The 15343-nt window shown below is 37.5% G+C and overlaps 1 protein-coding gene across 1 annotated transcript; it reads left to right on the top strand.

Moving 5' to 3' along the window:
- Positions 1-1685: 1685 nt before the first annotated feature.
- On the top strand, positions 1686-10131 carry LOC147692543 (uncharacterized). Its single transcript, XM_086936801.1, has 4 exons — positions 1686-1725; positions 8124-8561; positions 9074-9289; positions 9760-10131. Exons 2-4 carry the CDS (start codon positions 8124-8126, stop codon positions 10042-10044), a joined length of 939 nt encoding a protein of 312 aa, XP_086792927.1. The 5' UTR covers positions 1686-1725; the 3' UTR covers positions 10045-10131.
- Positions 10132-15343: the final 5212 nt, after the last annotated feature.

The following is a 15343-nucleotide window of genomic DNA, read 5'->3' as shown; positions in this document are numbered from 1 at the left end:
AATACTATCGACTTCCTCTAGCTGTACGTGTTGTTGACTACCACACCCTTCGTCCCTACCTTTTATTCACACAGTATCTTGAGCCTATTCCGCTTCTCCCTCCTAAGGCACACACAGATCACACCACTTCGCCACATCTCTAAAACGATGTTGCATCTATATTAAAAATATTTTGCTACAAATACACAACTTTGCCACACATCACACTACACCTACACTACATCTCAACACACAGTCGTCACATGCATGCACACACTCGTCATCCTACTCTGCTGCTCACTCATTTTGTACAGGCAGCTCACACCACTTAGCCACATCTTCAAAACGATTTATCGTGCAAATTAAAGGCTAATATTACAGGGCATTTAAAACACATTTGTCCCATGCCTGCACAGCCCATCCTTCCTACTCCGCTCTTCCCTTCTTTTTAACATAGAGCTCACACCACTTTGCAACATTTAACTAACACTTTTGCCTGGAAACAAAACATTTTTAAACATGCAGGTTTAATACTATAGACTTCCTACAGCTGTACGTGTTATTGACTAGCACACCCTTCGTCCCTACCTTTTATCCACACGGTATATTGAGCCTATTCCGCTGCTTCCTCCTAAGGCACACACAGATCATGACATCACTTCGCCACATCTCTAAAATGCAGTTGCATCCAACTTAATATGAATTTTTAAACAATACACAACTTAGGCAAACACAGCACAGGTCCCATAACTGCACAGACTCTCGTTCAAAGTCAGCTCCTCCCTCCTTTTGCATAGGCAGCTCACACTACTTATCCACATCTCACACTCTGCAAGTGCTATTTACACACAATTGTCCCCTCCCTGCACAGCCTTTCGTTGCTACTCCACTGCTCCATCCTTTGCCACACAAATCTTACAACACTTTGCCACATCTCAGTAACGATTTTGAAATTAAAATAACTGTTATTTTTCACGTGCTATGTTCCCACTATAACCATCCTCATGCTAACTGTGTTGTTCACTCCCATACACTTTGCTCTACTTCCTTACAACAGTTCACTCCCACATTTAGCATGCATGATGCTATGCCTCGCTTCCTACTACCAACGTTAAATACTGTCACAGTTTAATTTGGGGGGGCATGCTCATACTGACAATGTAATTAAAAAAAAAGAGTTGGGATATTGACTTTCACACTGATCATCTCTCTCGCATGCTACATCTCACCCACTTCCCCGCTCACTATCCTCCCTCACAACTTTCCTTTGTCTGAATGATGCGTTTTTAAAAAAACCATTAAAAAAACTTTCTCCAAAAAATGATCCCACTTACTTTAACTGGCTCTCCCACTTTTATGCTTCCGATCTTTCTCTTCCTACTTCTCAGGCTTCTTCTCTCTCACCCTCATTTTAGACAAAATAAATTCGATATATCTCACTTCCTTCTTTCTCTCTCTACTTCACGCACTCTACTCATTATGCAGGGCAACAAGAATACACTCTACACATCACACACTTTCTCACTACAAAGTTGGTCATAAAATCAAAAACTGTCACACACACAATCTATTATCATGCCCTCTGTCACACTCTGAGACATAAGGATACAACATTTCTAAGCTACTATTGCATTCCCTGTTTTGTTTTTGGATTTAAAGTGTTATTTAATGTTAAGCATATTCTAACAATTAACGTTACTCTCATTTCAGATTATTCTAGGGAGGTACAATCACCCACAAATCAAGGTAAATAATATTATTGTTTTTATAAAAAAAATCAATAGTCATTTGAAAAGTACTTCGCCTTACTTAAGTGAATAGACTTTAGATTAATAAAGTACAGGGAGTAAAAAATAACATGTATAGATGCTTAAAAGCCAGTTACCATCAAGGTAATACAAGATTTAATAGTACATTAAAAGGGAAGCAATTCTTACCAAATAGTACTTTTGCTATTTTGCACAATGAATGCAAACCAGTGAATACATGGAACTCCAATGATCTAAATTATATAATGGACCTTGGAGTTGCTTTATATCTACAAATGCATTCTATTAACAAAGAAACACTTATGCATCCTGATGATTTGCCAAAATATATAGAGCACAATAATATTTTTTATTCACTTATGCTACACAACCCTTACTATGGTAATGTCCTTAAACCTTTTGATAAAGACTATCTAGATATTAGCACTGCATTACATTTAGGTATTTCTAAGTACTCTGGGGTACTACTTTGTATGAGTGTATATGTAATTTCTATTTTCAGAAATATGCAAACATACTATGTATTTGATTCACATATCAGGGACAATGAAGGCATGCCTCATTCAAATGGAACATGTGTAACTCTAGAAATAAAAACTTTTGAAGGACTTTTAAATATGTTGTAAATCTAGCAAAAAAATTTAGAAATCCGTCTCAGGATTGCATACCATTTGAATTAACACCAATAGATATAAAAAAAATTTGAAACAAACATTCCAAAGAGCACTTAGAGTGCACAAGAAAAATAGTCATTCAACTCCAGTTACTGAAATCTTTGTACATACTACTCAAGTGACTGTCAATTGTATTTTTGAAGGGAGTTTAGTTTCTTCGGACGCTTTAGGTATTCAAAGTAAGGGAACTAATAGCAATACTAGTAAGGAAAGTCATTTGCCAGGAACAAGTATTTCTATTCTGGGGACAAATAAACAGTCTCAAATCAACCCAGATAACTTGAGCCTTTCAGAACATAGTGTGAAAAAAAGGAAAAATGCTAATGTTGCACTAGGAACCCTTGACAATGTTGGAAATAAAGGTGTTGAAGAAAACAGACCAACTGTAAGTTTACCGCTGGTACAAAAACGCAAAGCAAATAAAGCAACTTTAGTTTCTTCGGACGCTTTAGGGACTCAAAGTAAGGGGACTAATAGCAATACTAGTAAGGAAAGTCATTTGCCAGGAACAAGTACTTCTATTCTGGGGACAAATAAACACTCTCAAATCAACTTAGATAACTTGAGCCTTTCAGAACCTAGTGTGAAAAAAAGGAAAAATACTAATGTTGCACTAGGAGCCCTTGACAATCTTGGAAATAAAGGTGTTGAAGAAAACAGACCAACTGTACGTTTAACGCTGGTACAAAAACGCAAAGCAAATAAACAAATCCATGTAATTATTAATAAATTCCATCGTGAAATATTGCATGGCCCAGAGTATGTTTGTACTATTTGCAACCAGTTGTGGCATAAACAAACAATAAAAAGTACTCGCACGGTTTGTGAAACAGAAATGTTTAAAAGGTGTGACATTAGTAGCAAGAAAACAAATTTAATTTGTATGACTTGCTATGCTTACATCAGAAAAGATAAAGTACCACCATGTTCAGTTCTAAATGGCATGGCATTTCCAAATGTACCAATTGAATTAGAATTATACGATTTAGAAGAAAGATTAGTTTCTCCTAGGATACCTTTTTCACAAATTCGTAGTTTACCACGCGGATTTCAAAAATCATTATCAGGTGCTGTAGTTAATGTACCTGCAGATGTAATGACAACAGTTACCATTTTACCAAGGCAAATGAATGATGCCATGACCATCCCAGTAAAATTAAAAAGAAAATTAATGTATAAATCGCACACACATTATGAAAATATTATACCAAACACCGTTAAAAAGGCAGCTACATGGCTAGCAACCAATAGTGTCATGTTTAATGAATATGGTGTGACAATTAACCCTGACTGGCAGTATATACCTCCAGAAATCTACAATGTAACTGATACTTCAGAGACAAGCTATTCTTCAGATACTTCTGACAACATGGAAGCAGGGAATTTAGATACTATGTTAACTAATGAAACTATTACCAGTAATAGGGTAAATGTATTAAGTTTAGCTCCAGCTGAATATAATACACCAAGAGGTTTATATGAGGATAAAGATTCTGAATTTTTGGCTTTCCCTACAATTTATTGTGGGGAACGAAGGCCAAACAATAAGGAAAGACATATACCGGTACATTACAGTACTATTTGTCAATGGGAATTAAGAAGTCATGATAGAAGAGTAGCAAAAAGTATGACTAATGTTTTCTTTAAACTTAAAAAATTACATATTAAGCAAATTCAAGGGAAAATTAATATTTCTATACAGAAAAATTATACAGATGGTAAAACAATTACTGCTAAAGACATAAAATATAATATTGAAAATTTGTTCCAGTTTAATGAAGGTTATAAAGTTTTGAAAACTATATGCAGTTCACCTCCATATTGGGAAAGTTGTAAAAGAGACCTTTTTGCTATGATAAGACAACTTGGAATACCAACTTTTTTTTTTTACTTTATCTGCTACTGAAACAAAATGGCACCATTTATTAAATATATTATTGAGAGTTAAAAACCTAAATGAATGCACAGAAGAGGAATTCAATAACATGTCTTGGGAAACAAAATGTAGATTAATACAAGAAGATCCTATTACATGTGCTAGACAGTTTGACTATCAAGTGAGGAAATTGTTTAATTGTGTGTTGATGAACAGGACAAATCCAATTGGGGAAATAGTTGACTACTTTTACAGAGTCGAATTCCAACAGAGAGGTTCTCCACATATACATGCATTACTATGGGTAAAAAATGCACCCCTCTATGGTGTGTCACCATTGGTGGATGTCAATGTTTTTATTGAGCAATATATTCAATGTAATAAGTCAGATGACACTGTTTTACAGCCTTTAATAAATTTACAAAGGCATGGGCAAACTAAAAATTGCCGTCGAAAAGATAAAAGAACATGTAAATATCAATACCCCAAATATCCTATGTCAAATACTCTCATATTAGAGCCATTGACACTTGAAGGGACAGATAGGCAATGGAAAGATAATCTAAAACGTATCCATGAAGCAATGAATACTGCAACTTTTAGCACACTTTCTTTTGATGAATTTTTAGGTGTTATTAAGATGGATAATAAAGAATATATAACTTCTATACAAACCAGTTTAGAAAAGCCTACAATTTTTTTTAAAAAGAACACCAGATGAATGCTTCATTAATAACTACAATAGTACGATTTTGAAAGCTTGGTGAGCAAACATAGGCTTGCAGTTTATACTAGATGCTTATGCTTGTGCGGTAATGTCAAAGACCAACTTAAACACATAGGAAACAAATTCCTCAACTGCACAGAAATTAGTGCTCAAGAAGCAGCATATCTCATTCTTCAGATCCCATTACGGAAAAGTTCACGGGCATTTGTATTTATTAATACTAGCTGTCCAGAAAAAAGAACTTATTTAATGCGAGATATGGAAACTATTAATTCGTTGCCAGAAAATTCAACTGACATTCAATGTGAAAATATTATTGCTAAGTACTGCAAGAGGCCCAACAAATTAGAAATGTGTACTTTAGCTGATTATGCTTCAAATTTTACTCTGCCAGCAAAAAAAAATATACCAGAGAAATAAATGATTCTGAAGATTTACTTGCTAAAAGAAACTTTTACAGCTCAGATGAGGAAGAAATAGAAATAGAATGTACTGATGAGGATGTAGGAATGCAGAATATAAATACAAGTATGCTTTAAGTAAGTGCAAACGGAGAAAAATTATACGCTATTGCAGATTTAACAAAGGCAAGGAGCCTGAAGAATATTATAGAGAACTATAAATGTTGCACTATCCATGGAGAGAAGAACATAAAATTATCGTAAACAATGAAACTTATTTTAAAAGGTATCTACAAGTTAAAAATGTTGCTGATTCACAAGTTAAAATCTATAACCATAATCACGGGGAGGTTAGGAACATTACGAATCAAGAGTGTAATGAAAATATAATATCCCCTCCTCTATCACCTCTATTAATACCAACAGTAAATGTATGTGATGAAGGGAACAATAAAGAAAATCAACATCTATATGATTTGTCATTAGATTTAGGAATTAGAACAATAACTGAAGAACCAAGCTTAACTAACTCCATTCTACCTGATGATAAATACCAAAATATAATGCACAACTTAACTGGTCAACAACTCAATTTTGTTTACCATCACTTGTATTTGTTAAAAACTAAAAGTACTCCATGCTATACTTTCTGCACTGGAGGGGCTGGTGTTGGTAAAAGCTTTCTAATAACTGCACTACATCAAACATTACTACGCTACTATAATACAAAGGCAGGTGAAAATCCAGATAATATACATGTCTTACTTACTGCTCCAATAGGCAAAGCAGCACATAATATTCATGGGCAAACATTGCATAGTACTTTCAAAATACCTGTCTCACAAAGTTTAAATTATAAACCACTAAGTCATGAAAATAGAACTTCTCTTCAAATGCAAATGATGCATGTTAAAGTTCTTATTATAGATGAAATTTCAATGGTGGGTCAAAATATGTTTAATTTTATACATAACAGACTACAAGAAATAAAATCGTCAAATGAACCATTTGGAGGAATTTCACTTATAGCTATTGATGACTTTTACCAATTGAAACCTGTTTGTGACAGATACATTTTTCAGGATTCTACTAATTTGTATGGCCCTTTAAGTATTAACTTATGGAAAGAACATTTTAAACTATTTGAATTAACGAAGATTATGTGTCAAAAAGAAGACCTCCAATTTGCAGAACTACTAAACAGATTAAGAGAAGGGAAGCATACTAAAGAAGATATTCTACTAATTAAGCAAAGAGAAATGCCACCTGATGAGAGTCTCTTAGAAACAATACCATATATTATGTCTGCTAATGTTGAAGTAAATGAAATTAACAGACTTGTTTTGGATAAACATAGCAAGGATTATCCAGTGTATATAACAGTAGCTAACGATACTGTGAGTTCAGATGTGTCAGAAAATTTAAAAAAAACTATACTTAACCAATTGCCTAAGGATCCAACGAAAACTATGGGACTTGTACATACATTACACATTGCTTTACAGCTCCGTTATGATTTAACTTGCAATGTGGATGTAAATGATGGTTTAACTAATGGCGCAACTGGTATAGTACAATTTGTTGAAATTATTAACAATACACCATTTATTGTTTGGGTATCATTTGACAATATTAGTGTGGGGCAAAAAGCAAGGCAAGAATATAAGTATTTATATCATGCACACATTGAAAAGTCATGGACACCAATACATGCTATAGCTAGACATTTCCAATACACAAAGAAATTTATTACTGTTATATGCAAACAATTTCCTTTACGACAAGCATCAGCAAGTACTATACATCGCACACAAGGGGGACACTATAGAACCACTTTATATACACTTTAATAACAGCAAAATACATCATTTACATTATGTTGCTATAAGCAGAGCTAAATGTATACAGAACGTATACGTTCAAAATTTTGATGAAACTAAAACTATAATACACCCAAAAGTTAATAAGGAAATGGAAAGATTAAGGACCGAAATGCAACTTGAAATAACTATCCCACAATTAGATACATACACGGCACATTTCAATATTATAACACACAATATACGATCACTTCAGAAGCATTTCACATCAATGATAGCTGATAGTAACATGATGCAAGCAGACATTATTTGCTTAACTGAGATCAACACGACAAGGAAATCAACTGGAAATGATTTTACTGTAGAACAATATGATCATATTATATTTGATAAATTTCATGCATACAACACTAACCATGGGATGATACTGTACTACAAGAAAGATCTTTGTATATTACCTATTTATGAAACACACCAAGGGATAGACATTTTACATTTTACATTACAGATTAATAGCACAGATTACCTTATTATTATAGTCTACAAACCACCACATAAACTTATTACTGATCTTTTGGAATTCATTACCATTATCACTAATTTTTACCCAGAACACAAATTCATCATTATGGGAGATTTCAATGTGGATGTCTCTCAAAGCAATTCACAAACTAACAAACTAATTGGGTTCTTTGAGACAAAGTTGCAATGTACACAACTTATAGACATTTACACAACAGACTACCAATCTATCTTAGATCATATATATACCAATTACATACTTCAAAATTATGGTACATTAGAATGCTATTACAGTGATCATAAAGCACTATGGATTTGTATTTAACATTGTTTGTAACATATATTTCTATTTCAGATGTTGACTATTGAAGAAATCTCTAACATTACCACCAATGACAACAAACCTTATGAAAAACCCATCAGAGTTAATGTGATGAAGTGCTCAAGTAAAACAAATTACAAGAACGCCAAACAAGAAAATAAAGTTCTATTTCATTTGGCTCTAGCTGATAAAACTGGAACAGTTAAAGCAACGTGCTACCAAGAAAGTTTATATCAGCAGACACAAAACAACTGTGGGCTACTAATACGCAATTTTATAATTAAAAACAACACAATTCTTATTACAAAGCAAAGCAAAGTTACAACATTTCCTGCAATGACTCTAAATCAATCGCTAATTCAAGAAGCTGAAAACATTTTGCAGTCTCCTGCACCATCTGCTTCTCCAATTAAAGAAATAAAGCGTGCAACTGTGAGAAGTCTTATGACAGTGTGTGGGACCATTTCAGAAGTAAGTAGAGGTGTTTTGTACTGTGTGTCTCGCTGCTTGTGTTGTCAGTTAGTGTGTGTGGTGTTGTCTGTGCCATTGTCAATATTTATTTTGGCTTTGTCAGTGTGCTTGTGTGTGTGTGTGTGTGTACTATTTGGTGCTTAGATGTTGTTTATTTTTGAGTGGGTGCAGTTGTGTGTGTGGTCTCTGTAACACATTAGATCTGCTGTTATGTTTGGGAGGCTTTCTATCAATCATAAATGATCTGTACAGCAGCCAAATATTAACAATTAACACTGTGTGTAAATAGGTGTGAAAAATCTACACAGCATTTATAAATGTTAATTTATTAGGTGTTTAAAGATGAGCACCGTACTCAGACATCAAAGTTCATCTTTTTTTAACATGCTTGGGAAAAACGACGTTAATTTGAAAAGAGCAATAGCCCTTAATCACTATGTCCTCAATGCTTGACCAATTATTAAGTCTGACTTCAGTGCTTTTGAAATTTAAAAACAAATATTTTTTTGTAGGAAGAGGAAAGTAAACATGTGCTCATCAATGGACAAAATACAGCAATAAAATGTATTACCTTAAAAGATTCGACTGATGACATCAAAGTCACATTATGGAGGGAAGCTACTCTATTCTCAATAAACATTGGAGAATATGTGATGTTAACTCATGTCACAGTACATGAATTTAATGGACAGAAGATATTAAACCCGACAAGGCACAGCAAATTAAAAGTAAGGAACACACGCTCTCTCACGCACCCACTTACTCTATCACTTCCACACACACACTCTCTCTCTTTCAAGAACACACTCTTTATCCAACACACTATCTCTCTCCCACACACTATCTCTCTACAACACTCTCTCGCACACACTATCTCTCTACAAGACTCTCTCTCTACAAGGCTCTCTCTCTACAGGACTCTCTCTCTACAAGACTCTCTCTCTACAACACTCTCTCTCTACAACACTCTCTCTCTACAACACTCTCTCTCTACAACTCTCTCTCTCTCTCTACAACACTCTCTCTCTACAACACTCTCTCTCTACAACACTCTCTCTCTACAACACTCTCTATCTACAACACTCTCTATCTACAACAGCCTCTCTCTACAACAGCCTCTCTCTACAACACTCTCTCTGACACACACTGTAACCTTTAGGAGAAAAAAAAATAACTATGTCTTTATTTACTACAACAGGTAACAACGCCACCACAAGAAACAATTGACGTGGAAATATATGGAGTGGAAAGCACAAACGGAGATTGGAGCACTATAACAACAAAAATAACCAACACCGATATTTACCAATCAATGGACGTACAAAATCAAACACTTATACAGTGGTTTATGTTGGACGAAGAGGTGGATGACATTGGTGAAGCACTAATTCATTATTTGCCTCAAATACGTGAAGTTATATTTTGTAATGGCAAAATTACTAAAATTGTTAAAGAAAAGTCTGAGGAAGATTTAAGTTTATAATGAACAATCCTAAAATAAAATGTACAAAGTTCAATAAATAAATATTGTTTTGTGTTTCAAAAAAATAAATATACTAATTTCAACATATCCACTTGCATGGTCATTTTCATTGGGGGTGGGTATATTTTTTTTGAAAACATTTAAAATGTACCACAACATCATACATAACAATAGCAGTTGCAGCTACATTTCGCAAAGCACACAAACAAAACATTAACTATACGATAGTTGTCTGACATCACTACATGTTTCAACGTGGCACCTACAATAACAGGTATAAAAGCATACTTTGTTGCTGTTCAGTAGTGCTGTTGTGTTGATTTATGAGGCTGTCGTGGTCCAGAGTGATGCTGTGTTGGTGCTCAGTGGTACTGTGGGGGTGCAGAGTGATACTGTGGTGTTGCTGCGTGGTGCATTGGTGGGGCTTAGTGATGCTGTTGTTGTGATAAGTGCTACTGTTGTGGTGCTGAGTTATGCTGTGGTGGTAATCAGTGAACACCAACACAGCAGCACTCATCACCACCACAGCACCACTCATCACCACAACAACATTACTCAGCACCACACTAACATCACTCGGCAACACACCAGCATCACTCCACACCACCACAACAGCATCATTCAGCAACAACACAATATCACTCTACAACAACACAGCAGCACTCATCACCATCACAGCACCACTCATCACCACAACAGCATTACTCAGCCGACAAACGTCACACAAACAGAAAATGCATGCTTTCACCAGGCACACACACCAACAGCTATCAATGCACTCTTTCACCAGGCATACACACACACCAACAGCCATCAGTGCACGCTTTCACCAGGCATATACACACACACAGAGCCATCAGTGCACGCTTTCAACAGGCATACACACCACCGGCCGTAAGTGCACGCTTTCACCACATGTTTTAACGTAGCACATACAATAACATGTATAAAAGCATGCTTTGTTGCTGTTGTGTACTGCAGTAGTGTGGATGAATGAGGCTGTTGTTGTGCTAAGTACAGCTGTGGTGGTGTAGAGTGATGCTGTGTTGTTGCACAATGGTACTGTGGGGGTGCTGAGTGATAATGTGGTGTTGCTGCGTGTTGCATTGGTGTGGCTCAGTGATGCAGTTGTTGTAAGAAGTGCTACTGTTGTGGTGCAGAGTTATGCTGTGGTGGTAATCAGTGAACACCAACACAGCAGCACTCATCACCACCACAGCACCACTCATCACCACAACAACATTACTCAGCACCACACTAACATCACTCGGCAACACACCAGCATCACTCCACACCACCACAACAGCATCATTCAGCAACAACACAATATCACTCTACAACAACACAGCAGCACTCATCACCATCACAGCACCACTCATCACCACAACAGCATTACTCAGCAGACAAACGTCACACAAACAGAAAATGCATGCTTTCACCAGGCACACACACCAACAGCTATCAATGCACTCTTTCACCAGGCATACACACACACCAACAGCCATCAGTGCACGCTTTCACCAGGCATATACACACACACAGAGCCATCAGTGCACGCTTTCAACAGGCATACACACCACCGGCCGTAAGTGCACGCTTTCACCACATGTTTTAACGTAGCACATACAATAACATGTATAAAAGCATGCTTTGTTGCTGTTGTGTACTGCAGTAGTGTGGATGAATGAGGCTGTTGTTGTGCTAAGTACGGCTGTGGTGGTGTAGAGTGATGCTGTGTTGTTGCACAATGGTACTGTGGGGGTGCTGAGTGATAATGTGGTGTTGCTGCGTGTTGCATTGGTGTGGCTCAGTGATGCAGTTGTTGTAAGAAGTGCTACTGTTGTGGTGCAGAGTTATGCTGTGGTGGTAATCAGTGAACACCAACACAGCAGCACTCATCACCAGCAAAGCACCACTCATCACCACAACAGCATTACTCAGCACCACACTAATATCACTCGGCAACACATCAGCATCACTCCACACCACCACAACAGCATCATTCAGCAACAACACAATATTACTCTGCAACGACACAGCAGCACTCATCACCACCACAGCACCACTCATCACCACAACAGCATTACTCAGCAGACAAACGTCACACAAAGAGAACATGAACAGTGCATACATACTAAATTAAAAAAAAAAAAGTCACAAAACAAAGGCCAATGCATAGCGGCGACACGAGCCACATACGGCCCAAACACGAGCCAAACACGAGCCAGGTGCGAGATAAAACAAAAACAGGGTGCGAGCTCAGGGGAAACTAGAATACAGGACCCGCATACCACGACGACACAAGCAAACATGAGTCAATGCATGGCGCAGAGACGAGCTAAGACGAGCCAGTGATAGCAGGAAAAAGGACACTAAGCAGAGACGAGCCGGACACAAGCCAAGTGCGAGCCAAGTCCATGATTACATTAACATCACACAAAGGAACTGTATACAATTTACTGTACAAAATCACAAACGCACTCTTTCATTATATTGAAAAAAATAGCAATTACCTGTCGATCGTAGCAGCTCAGTCAGTGAAATGTAGAGATCAGACAAACGACACACAAAGAGAACATAGACAGTGCATACATAATAAGTTTAACAAAACCAAGAAAACATCACAAAAAACACGGCAATGCATAGCGGCGACACAAGCCAGACACGGGCCAAACACAAGCCAAAGACGAGTCAGGTGCGAGATAAAAAAACAAACAGGGTGCGAGCTCAGGCGAAACTAGACTACAGGACCCGCATACCCGGACGACACAAGCAAACATGAGTCAATGCATGGCGAAGAGACGAGCTAAAGACGAGCCAGTGATAGCATGAAAAAGGACACTAAGCAGAGACGAGCCGGACACAAGCCAAGTGCGAGCCAAGTCCATAATTACATTAACATCACACAAAGGAACTGTATACAATTTACTGTACAAAATCACAAACGCACTCTTTCATTATATTTAAAAAAATAGCAATTACCTGTCGATCGTAGCAGCTCAGTCAGTGAAATGTAGAGATCAGACAAACGACACACAAAGAGAACATACACAGTGCATACATAATAAGTTTAAAAAAAACAAGAAAACATCACAAAAAACACGGCAATGCATAGCGGCGACACGAGCCACATTCGGGCCAAACACGAGCCAGGTGCGAGATAAAAAAAAAAACAGGGTGCGAGCTCAGGCGAAACTAGACTACAGGACCCGCATTCAAGGACTACACAAGCAAACAAGAGTCAATGCATGGCGAGGAGACGAGCTAAAGACGAGCCAATGATAGCATGGAAAAGGACACTAAGCAGAGACGAGCCGGACACAAGCCAAGTGCGAGCCAAAAAAGAGCCAAGTCCATAATTACATTAACATCACACAAAGGAAATGTATACAATTTAGTGTAAAACATCACAAAGGCACTCTTTAAACATATTAAAAAAAATAGCAATTACCTGTCGATCGTAGCAGCTCAGTCAGTGAAGTGTAGAAATCAGACAAACGTCACACAAAAAAAACAGAGACAGTGCATACATAATAAGTTTTACAAAAAAAAGAAAACATCACAAAAAATAGGCCAATGCATAGCGGCGATACGAGCCAGATACGGGCCAAACACGAGCCAAACACAAGCCAGGTGCGAGATAAAAAAAAAACAGGGTGCGAGCTCAGGCGAAACTAGACTACAGGACTCGCATACCAGAACGACACGCGCAAACATAAGTCAATGCATGGCGAAGATACGAGATAAATACCAGCCAGTGATAGCATGAAAAAGGACACTAGGAAGATACGAGCCGGACACAAGCCAAGTGCGAGCAAAGAAAGAGCCAAAGCCATGATTACATTAACATCACACAAAGGAAATCTATACAAAAAAGTGTACAAAATCACAAAGGCACGCTTTAATTATATTGAAAAAATATAGCAATTACCTGTCGATCGTAGCAGCTCAGCCAGTGAAATGTAGAGATCAGACAAACGACACACAAAGAGAACGTAGACAGTGCATACATAATAAGTTTAACAAAACCAAGAAAACATCACAAAAAACACGGCAATGCATAGCGGCGACACAAGCCAGATACGGGCCAAACACGAGCCAAAGACGAGCCAGGTGCGAGATAAAAAATCAAACAGGGTGCGAGCTCAGGCGAAACTAGACTACAGGACCCGCATACCATTACGACACAAGCAAACATGACTCAATGCATTGCGAAGACTCGAGCTAAAGACGAGCCAGTGATAGCATGAAAAAGGACACTAAGCAGAGACGAGCCGGACACAAGCCAAGTGCGAGCCAAGTCCATAATTACATTAACATCACACAAAGGAACTGTATACAATTTACTGTACAAAATCACAAACGCACTCTTTCATTATATTTAAAAAAATAGCAATTACCTGTCGATCGTAGCAGCTTAGTCAGTGAAATGTAGAGATCAGACAAACGACACACAAAGAGAACATACACAGTGCATACATAATAAGTTTTAAAAAAACAAGAAAACATCACAAAAAACACGGCAATGCATAGCGGCGACACGAGCCACATTCGGGCCAAACACGAGCCAAACACGAGCCAGGTGCGAGATTAAAAAAAAAAACAAGGTGCGAGCTCAGGCGAAACTAGACTACAGGACCCGCATACAAGGACGACACAAGCAAACATGAGTCAATGCATGGAGAAGAGACGAGCTAAAGACGAGCCAGTGATAGCATGGAAAAGGACACTAAGCAGAGACGAGCCGGACATAAGCCAAGTGCGAGCCAAAAAAGAGCCAAGTCCATAATTACATTAAATTCACACAAAGGAAATGTATACAATTTAGTGTAAAACGTCACAAAGGCACTCTTTAAATATATTAAAAAAATAGCAATTACCTGTCGATCGTAGCAGCTCAGTCAGTGAAGTGTAGAGATCAGACAAACGTCACACAAAAAGAACAGAGACAGTGCATACATAATAAGTTTTACAAAAAAAAGAAAAACAACACAAAAAATAGGCCAATGCATAGCGGCGATACGAGCCAGATACGGGCCAGACACGAGCCAAACACAAGCCAGGTGCGAGATCAAAAAAACCAGGGTGCGAGCTCAGGCGAAACTAGACTACAGGACCCGCATACCAGAACGACACGCGAAAACATAAGTCAATGCATGGCGAAGATACGAGATAAATACCAGCCAGTGATAGCATGAAAAAAGGACACTAAGCAGAGACGAGCCGGACACAAGCCAAGTGCGAGCCAAGTCCATAATTACATTAACATCACACAAAGGAACTGTATACAATTTACTGT

This window comes from Lissotriton vulgaris, chromosome 9, assembly GCF_964263255.1.
Source record: "Lissotriton vulgaris chromosome 9, aLisVul1.2, whole genome shotgun sequence".
In the NCBI taxonomy this organism is placed as follows: domain Eukaryota; kingdom Metazoa; phylum Chordata; class Amphibia; order Caudata; family Salamandridae; genus Lissotriton; species Lissotriton vulgaris.
This window is presented reverse-complemented; position numbering and strand designations above follow the sequence as displayed.

Excerpts from the sequence above, each read along its gene's own strand:
- LOC147692543 (XM_086936801.1), top strand. The coding sequence starts at position 8,124 with ATGTTGACTATTGAAGAAATCTCTAACATTACCACCAATGACAACAAA. Across the intron at positions 8,562-9,073 it reads TGTGTGGGACCATTTCAGAA|GAAGAGGAAAGTAAACATGT; the intron begins GTAAGTAGAGGT and ends ATTTTTTTGTAG. Across the intron at positions 9,290-9,759 it reads CAAGGCACAGCAAATTAAAA|GTAACAACGCCACCACAAGA; the intron begins GTAAGGAACACA and ends TTACTACAACAG.